Source organism: Otolemur garnettii, unplaced genomic scaffold, assembly GCF_000181295.1.
Source record: "Otolemur garnettii isolate 467f Iridium unplaced genomic scaffold, OtoGar3 scaffold00031, whole genome shotgun sequence".
NCBI classification, from domain to species: Eukaryota; Metazoa; Chordata; class Mammalia; order Primates; family Galagidae; genus Otolemur; species Otolemur garnettii.
Window position 1 is genome coordinate 13,813,727 of NW_003852426.1, and position 9,177 is coordinate 13,822,903.

At 54.0% G+C, this 9,177-nt stretch overlaps 1 protein-coding gene across 1 annotated transcript in view; it reads left to right on the top strand.

Annotated features, from left to right (window-relative positions):
- Positions 1-4,702, top strand: part of TTBK1 (tau tubulin kinase 1) — a 36,105-nt gene extending 31,403 nt beyond the window's left edge. Inside the window, exons 13-14 of the mRNA XM_003789209.1 lie at positions 2,132-3,711; positions 4,333-4,702. Coding sequence (XP_003789257.1) covers positions 2,132-3,711; positions 4,333-4,702 — 1,950 coding nt within the window. The remainder of the gene's footprint in view (positions 1-2,131; positions 3,712-4,332) is intronic.
- Positions 4,703-9,177: the final 4,475 nt, after the last annotated feature.

The following is a 9,177-nucleotide window of genomic DNA, read 5'->3' on the forward strand; positions in this document are numbered from 1 at the left end:
CTCCTAGCCACATGGGGCCCAGGACAACAGACATTCACATAGTACTTTTTAAATAAGTGAACCAGTGGGGAAAAAAATGAGTGAAAAATGCTTTGTGGGGCTTTGTTTATCAGGAGCATCACATAAATACATGCATGTAGAATAGAGGGTGGGAGGTTCTCTAATGGAAAGATGCAGGAAACAAGTAAAAAAGGAGAGAGTAATGAAGTCTGCTTGGTGGGTAGACAGGAAGGCAGGCAGGAAGGCTATCCAGAAGAGGAGCTGTTTGAGCCAGTCTTGGAGGAATTCATCATGTCAATAGAGGGGAGTGAGCGAGCCCTTAGCAGAGGAATCTTCTGAGCTAAGTGTAAGATATAACACCATTTAGTGAACTACTGGTAGCATGGGAATGGCTGGAGTATAAGGCAGGAGTCCAAGGGTGCTTCAGTAAGTGGGGCTGGAGCAGAAGGCAAGAGCCAGGTTGTGAAGTGGTCAAGTGTTACTCATGAGGCAAGCCAAGAATAGGCTCCCAAGGACTGTGGGAGCCATTGCAGGTCTGAAACAAAGAGAGATGGAATCAGATTTGAGTTTCAGGAAGATCACTCAGGATGCTGTAAGGACAGATGGGGCGGTGCCTGTGGCTCAGTGAGTAGGGTGCCGGCCCCATATACCAAGGGTGGAGAGTTTGAACCGAACCCTGGCCAAACTGCAACAACAACAACAAAAAAATAGCTGGGCGTTGTGGCAGGTGCCTGTAGTCCCAGCTACTCGGGAGGCTGAAGCAAGAGAATCGCCTAAGCCCAAGAGCTGGAGATTGCTGTGAGCTGTGACAGCACAGCACTCTACTGAGGACGACAAAGTGAGACTACCTCTAAAAAAAAATGGCCAGTTAATGGCACAGGATGGAAAGAACAGGCAGATGGCTGAGGAAACCCCAGATTGGACAAGGATGTATCCATGGGCCTGGAGTAGCAGACACAAAGATGTATTAGAAGAATGCTTGGCAGGACTTTCTGGGAGTGTGGATGAGCATGAAGGTGTGAGAGGTGTCAGGCTTCTAGTCTGGAAGGGATATTTTCTGCTAGTTCAGAAAAGCAAAGACCCAGTGTGTTAAATAAGGCTAACAGAGTACTGGACACCATCAGCACCACCCACCATGGAACAAAGCTCTGTGAGCCTTGATGGGCCTGGTGTCAGGGGGTGTTTGTATATTAAATAGGGTAGAGCTGGGGAAGGGACCAAGGAGGGGAAGGAGACACAGCAACTGAGGTCCTGACATGGTGGTCAGGGCTTTCTAGTCTAGAAAGAAGGAAGCTAAGGGGATGGGCAAGAGTCTAGGAAACGAAGAACAGGTTTGCCTACCTTATTGCCAAAGGCTGGGCACAAAGCTTCAAAAAGAAAAATTAATGGAGTTTAAGTACAATTATGGAGCGCTTGCAAATTCCTGGCTGACAAGATGGGATGGGAGGGAAGACAGTTGGAGCTCCAAACACCTAGCCTGCACTTCTAGGGGTAGAGGACAGCCCTAACTTTGCCCCTGTCCACTGCAAGATGTGGTGGCCCTGGGCAGCCAGTGTGGGCAGCCAGTGTGGGCAGCCAGCAGCCATCTCCCTGGCTGCAGAGGAACTGCACTCAGTGAAGAGGTGGGTGAGGGCTAACCATCTATCTATGAGTCAGCTTGGCACAGCCCATTCTGGGAGTTACACAGACCCTTGCTGCCCCTCTCTGGGCCTGTTTTTCTTGTCTGTAAAAGGGAAGGTTGATCTAGTTGTGGTGACTTCTGGATTTTATTTAATGTTATTCATTGAACTCTAGGGTTGACTCTGGGTTCAGGGTGTATGTGGTGGGGAGAAGAGTGGGGAAAATGGAGAGGACAGGGAAGACAGAAAAGCCATAAGGATCAGGGCTTGGGACTTCAGGGGACCTGGAGTATCATCAGAGATTTACTGAGCACTTACTAGGTGCCAGAGATCATTCTAGGCCCTGAGGATAGAGCAATGAACAAAACAGGCCCATTACCTGCCTTCATGGAGCTCGCTCTGGGGGATGAACTGGGGCATGTGGGGTCTCCTAGCTTATGGGTGCAGATGAGGTCTTCTTGGGCCCAAGAAGGTGGGTGACTTCAGAGGGTCCCTGTGTGTGCCCCTTGCAGGTGTTCTCCGTGGCGCCCCTGTTTGAGGTGAATGGTCTCCCACGAGCTGTGCCTCTAAGCCTGCCCTACCAGGACTTCAAGAGAGACCTCTCCGATTACCGAGAACGAGCACGATTGATCAACAGGGTCCGGAGGGTGGGCTTCTCGCACATGCTGCTTACCACCCCTCAGGTCCCACTGGCTCCTGTTCAGCCTCAAGCTAATGGGAAGGAGGAAGAGGAGGAGGAAGATGAGGAAGAGGAAGATGAGGAGGAGGAAGATGAGGAAGAGGAAGAAGAGGATGAGGAAGAGGAAGAGGAGGAAGAGGAGGAAGAGGAGGAGGAAGAGGCAGCTGCTGCAGTGGCCCTGGGGGAGGTGCTGGGGCCACACAGTGACTCTAGCAGTGAGGGGAGTGAGAGGAGCACTGACCGGAGCCAGGAGGGTGCTCCATCCACACTGCTGGCTGATGACCAGAAGGAGTCCAGGGGCCGGGCCTCCATGGCTGATGGAGACCTGGAGCCTGAGGAGGGCTCCAAAACGCTGGTGCTTGTCTCCCCTGGTGACATGAAGAAGTCGCCTGTCACTGCCGAACTGGCTCCCGACCCTGACCTGGGCACCCTGGCTGCCCTCACTCCTCAGCATGAGCGGCCTCAGCCCATGGGCAGCCAGCTAGACGTATCTGAGCCAGGCACCCTGTCCTCCGTCCTTAAGTCTGAGCCCAAGCCCCCTGGACCTGGGGCAGGGCCGGGGGCTGGGACAGTGACCACAGGGGCAGGGGGTGTGGCAGTCACATCTTCACCCTTCACCAAAGTTGAGAGGACCTTTGTGCACATTGCAGAGAAAACCCACCTCAATGTCATGTCTTCCGGCGGACAAGCCTCACGGCTTGAAGAGTTCAGTGCTGGGGGCGAGCTGGGTCTGGATGTGCCCTCTAACGGGGGTGCTGAGGAGGCAGCCTTGGTGCCCCTGGAGAATGGCATCGCCCTGTCAGGGCTGGATGGGGCTGACATGGAGAGCTGTGCTTTGTCCGGCCCTCCCAGGGAAATCCCCTCAGAGGTGGCTACAGACTCACTGCCCAGTGGCCCAGCCATTGCTGACAGGCCAGCCCCAGTATTCCCACTGGAGCCAGGCCCTGAGAAAGTGGCTGTCTCCCCAAGCCGCCATGCCATGTCAGGCACTCTCCCTAGGAGCCGAATCCCTGTCCTGCTGTCTGAAGAAGACACAGGCTCAGAACCCTCGGGCTCACTGTCAGCCAAAGAGCGGTGGAGCAAGAGGGCCCGGCCACAGCAGGACCTGGCACGGCTGGTGATGGAGAAGAGGCAGGGCCGCTTGCTGCTGCGGCTAGCCTCAGGGGCCTCATCCTCCTCCAGTGAGGAGCAACGCCGTGCCTCAGAGACGCTCTCAGGCACAGGTTCTGAGGAGGACACACCTGCCTCTGAGCCCATGGTGGCCTTGTCCAGGAAGGCTGGGCGGGCAGCTGCCACCCGGAGCCGGATTCCCCGCCCCATCAGCACCCGCATGCCCCTGCCTGCTGCAGCCCAGCAGCCCCCCAGCAGATCCCATGGTGCGGCCCCTGCATCGGACACAGCCATCACCAGCAGGTGAGAAACCACTGTCAGTCCCAGAGGGTGACTACAGAAGGCCTCCACTAGCAGGAGCTTTCCTAGAGCCAAAGCCAAGGACTCTCAGCTATACCTCCTGTCCACCAACTCTGACTCAGGTCCTAGCCCTGTCCCTAGGCTTAGGGAGTGGCCACAGTAAGCATGTCTGGAAAGGTGCCAGGGAGGCCAAGCTTGGGAAAACTTGATGGGAGTAAGAGGGGTCCACACAGAGCTTTTGGTATGACATGGGGCATTTCATAAATGCTCTTTCAATGCTCAAGAGCTTTGAATAGTTGGGAGAAAACATTATTTCATATTAATATAAAAATAAAAACAGATATAGGTTAGAATGCAAAATCCAGGAAAATTCTAAAGATGAACCAGGATCTCAAAGAAAGCCTGAAGCATGCTCTTCCCGCAGCAGCCTAGGAGTATGTGACCCCTAGAGGTCCTGCCCTGGAGGATGGTGCACCAGAGCTCAGTTTACTAATCTGTACCATGGCATCCTCAGTCTCATCCAGCTCTGAGGATGCTGAACTCTAGGGCTCAGTGCCCAAAGGATTCTAAAACTGTTCTTTTTTTCTTTGTATTCTTTTCTCTTGCCTTCTGCTCCTCAAGCAGGCTCCAGCTGCAGAAGCTCCCAGGGCCCGCCGTAGCTGCTGACCTCCGTCCCAAACAGCCTCCCGCCCACAGCCTGGGCTCAGGACGAGCCCACGCGGGTGCCAGAGCTCCGGCCCCCCGCAGTCCGGGCCTTCCACCCAGCACTTCCCCGCGGAGCCAGTCCCTGTCCCGAAAAGAGAGTCCCTCCCCCTCGCACCAGGCCCGACCAGGGGTCTCCCCAGCGCGGGGCGTCACGCAGGCCCGGGTCCAGCCTGACACCACCCCCTCCCCGGGGGGCCCCAAAAAAGGACCCAGAGGGAAAATCCAGGCTCAGCGCGCAGCAACCAAAGGCCGGGCAGGGGGCTCAGAGAGCCGGGCTGGGGCCAGATAATGACGCCTGCGGCTCTCTGCAGCCCCCCACCCTCTCCCTGGACCCCCACCCGCAGCCGGCCACACTGGAAAAGCTCCCAGCACAGCCTTACGCGCCCCAATGCGCGCCACCCGCAGCCCCAGCTTCCCGCCTGCATCCGCCAGGACATACACGGACCGCCAGCCCCACCAGGACGGTGGGGGATGTTGCGGGCACTGAGGGAGGGTCCGCCTTCCCCTTTTGGTCTCCTCCCCTCCCCCTGCCCTCCTTCAGGCGGGGCAGGCTGACACCCAGGCCTCTGCCTAGGGGAAGGCTCAATCACTCTTCACCAAGTACTCCACTTCTGGGGACACCCCATTGACCCACCAGGCCTTGGCTGCTCTCCATGCTCCCCCAGAGACCTCTGCTTACACCTCTTGCAGCACCTTGCCCTCGTCCCAACCCTTGTCCAGCTAACAGCCCCTACCCCCTTTCAGTGAAGCAGCCTCAATTTACAGAAGTGGAGGCTCCAGCCTCCCACTGAGGGCCAACCCCACAGTCTCCTGGGAGCGCTGCTGGTGGTGGTGAAAGGAGTGGTGGTCGGGGGAGGAGGAGGAGGAAGATCTCTGGACTGCCCATCAGTCTACTCAGGTGTGAGGGTCAGGTCTGACCTGCCCATAGTCTGCTCTATCCTGGACAACCAAACCACTGGGAGGCAGTGGGAAGATGATTCTTGGAGGCAACATACTCCTCCACACCACTGGGGTGCAGAGACCCTGGGCTTCAGTGGGAACCATGAGAGGTCTGTGTGGGCTCCCTTCCTGGGCAAATGTTTCCCTCTGGGAAGGTGGAGCTTTGAAAAAGGTTTTCACCTGGTCCCTGATCCTAGTGCTCAGGATCCCTCACCATCAGGAATTCCTTCCTGTCATCTAACCTCAAATCTGCCTACTGCAGTTTCAGCCAGCCTCTCTCTCTCCTGAATTCAATGCAGGTGAAGAGTGCCTGGATATCATCTTTGTGCTGGCCCTTTGGACTCAGTTCTGGTCGGGTTACCCTACCTGTCCTCCTAGCTGTGGGGAGTGGGTCGGCTCAGGCATTATCTCCCCCAGTGGGAGTGGGCAGAGAGAATAGAGCTGGCACACAGCTAGCAGTGGACAGACAGCTGGCAGCTCCCCTGTGGAGGCAGAAAGGCCCTTCTAACTTCCTGACTATATGCTTGTGTGACAGGTCCCCAGCTCAAGCCCACTCCTCCCTCAGCTCACCCTCACCTGGTCCTCTCTGGCCCTAACCCTAGCCCATGCAGCTACACTGCTCCCTGAATGAATGAGGGGCCTTCTCCTGGGTTCTGGCTCCTGCATAGCTCACCCCACCTCATCAGGAGCCTCAACTGCCTGTAACTGGGGCAAGCAACACACCAGCTGTAGCAGAGACAACCAACACTGCTTGTCTGGGAGAAGCCCCCTGCAGGCCTCCTCCATCCTCAGCACCTGCAATCTCTGTCTGCCCCCTGTACTGCCCCCTCTGTCCTTCCCTGAGCCACAGAGAGCAAGCCAAGACATCTAGGGGAAGAGAAGGGAAGGAAGGTCTCAGCATGCCCCAGTAGTCTGGTTGCTTCCAGGCACCATAACCCAGAAGGATGCCCGTGAAGAAGCTGGCCCCAGGGGCAGGCTGGTGGTGCCAGCTGAGCCCCTCCTGGAGTTCAGGCTCGGGCAGCTGCTTCTATGTAAACATGGCAGCTTCCATGCAGACCAACCCAGGGGAGGACTCTAGGGTGGACAGCTTTTAAGGTCCACCCCATGCTGATGCAGAAGCTCCCAGAACACTCAGGAAACCTCTCTGGACAGCTCCCTCTTTGTCAACCTGAGCCCCTCCTAAGGCCCTCTGGGTCCAACACAGGAGGTAGAGGAGGGGCCACTGCTTCCCACCTAGAGCTTCTCTGAATGACAATCAGCTTGTGCCAGGTGGGGACTAGGGCATGAATGAGCCCTGGTGCCCAGCCCCTGGGCCTGTTCCTTGCCAACCGAACTGTGAATGTAGGGCCCCCAGCCTCACTTCTGCTCCAGAACCAACACTACCCTGGTTTGGAGCTGGAAAGAAGGGCGCCTGAGAGAGCCCCAAGTCCATTCTACCCTCAGTTTTACCCAACATTGAAGCTGTCGGAGACACAAAACCCAGTCTGCCCTTGGGATTCCAGACCTTCCTAGGGCTCCCAATTGACCTCAGGCCTCTGAGTAATCATTGAATGTCATCAGGTGAGGGGGTGGGGAAGAGGGCCAGTGGAGAGAGGGGCAGCAATGGGACTAACTCTGCTCCTCTCCCCAGGAAGGGTCCAGGGCAGAGGAAACCATATCACCCAGTGCTCTCACCCCTAACTGCAGCCTCTTCTCCCTTGAACATTGATTCCCTCCACCAGGCCCTCCAGGCCCTAAGCTCCTTCTCTATAAAAGAGTGTCATATCATAGCTGTAGCCCGCCTCTCCAGTATTTCCCCTTTCATGACATCCTATGTTACTGGCTCAGATGTGGAGTCTGCTCACCCCAGAATATGCCTTCCCTCCCTGGCCACACCATGCATGTAGGGGGCACTGGAGAGGGGCTATGCCCTAGGCCCATGGGCTCCCCCTTCCCAGATCCTTGCAGGGGCCTGGCTTGCTCAGTCTTCTCAGCTCCAGGGACCAGCCCTGGCAGGCATGGGGTGGGGAGCAGGGAGTTGCTCTCCCCCTCCCTTGGGAAGCCACCTAAGAATGTTTACATGCCAAACAGAATGTAACACCCCCCCCACCCCTTCCCAGTCACTGCATGGCCTCTGCCTATCCTGCGCCTGTCCATCCCACCCCAACACCCTGGAAGCCGCTGTCATGATAGATTGGGTCTCAGAAGGGAAGTAGCCATCAAACCATTAAAAAGCCTGTGGACCTTTATTTCTGTTGGCCTGAACTCTTCTTCTCTTTGAGAGGGCAGGGAAAAACAGCTCTTGTGGCTGGGAGTAGGCAAGAGAGAAAAAAACAGGTTGGTGGGCAAATGGGAAGAGGCACTCAGAACAGATACAAGTAACTTGCTTGAGTGCCAGAGGTCGAAAGGCACTGTCCTATCACTGTAACACACAAGCTGTCACTCTCTCAGATCCCCTGGCCACTTCTCCTGAGCCAGAGACTTTAAGTCCAGCTTTATGCGGAGAGACAGGGAAGAAGAATTTTCATTGCCCCAGAGGTAATGGACAAAAGTGAGAGTGTTTCTAAAACCTATTAAGTGTAGCAGCTCCCAGGCAAGGTAATTATTGTAGCAAAATCTATCAGATCATAAGTGAGCATAGCTGTAACACAGCATATCCACCTATAGAAATTTATCCTGTGGATATATTTTTGTACACTGCAAAATTACTTCCAAAGTTGTTCATTGCTGTTTTGTTTGCATTAGCTCCACAAAGCCTTATCTACAATTCTGAATCCTGGGAAGTTCTGAAAACTGTTTTTTTTTTTTCATTAGATTGACGCAAACTCATTTGGTATCAAAACCTGACAAGGCCATTTTACAATCTTTATTAATTCCACTTATCATACATATGTATTGAGGAAATACTAGTGTATTTGACTGATTATGGGACACCACCCCAGATCCTGTTATGGTATTTCATATCTCATATACACACTGAATTATCTAACTATATATATTTAAATATGCAGTTGACCCTTAAACATAATGATGGTTAGGGGCACTGACTCCCCACACAGTTGAAAATCTGTGTATAACTTTTGACTCCCCCAAACTTAACAGCTTGCTGTTGACCAGATGCCTTACTGACAACAAACAGTTAATTAATACTTATTTTGTATGTTATATGTAATATGTACTGTATTCTTACAATAAAGTAAGCTAGAAAAAATGTTTTAAGAAAGTCATAAAGAAGACAAAATATGTTTACCATTCATTAAGTGGAAGTAGATTATTATAAAGGTCTTTGGGCCAGGCACAGTGGCTCACTTCCACAATCTTAGCATTCTGGGAGGCCAAGGCAGGAGGATGGCTTGAGCTCAGGAGTTCAAAGTGAGAGCAAAGTGAGACCTCCATGTCTATTAAAAATAGAAAAATTAGCCAGGTGTGGTGGCTTGGACCTGTAGTACCACTCAGGAGGCTGAGGCAGGAGAATGGCTTAAACCCAGGAGTTTGAGGTTGCTGCAAGCTAGGCTGAGGCCATGGCACTCTCGCCTGGGAGGCAGAGTGAGACTTTGTATTTTAAAAAGAAGAGGGGGCTTGGGGCCTGTGGCTCAAGTGGCTAAGGTGCCAGCTATATACACCTGAGCTGGCGGGTTCAAATCTAGCCCGGGCCTGCCAAACAACAATGACGGCTGCGACCAAAAAATAGCCGGGTTTTGTGGTGGGTGCCCATAGTCCCAGCTACTTGGAAGGCAGAGGCAGGAGAATTGCTTGAGCCCAGGAGTTGAGGGTTGCTGTGAGCTGTGATGCCACAGCACTCTACCCATGGTGACAACTTGAGGCTCTGTCTCAAAAAAAAAAAAA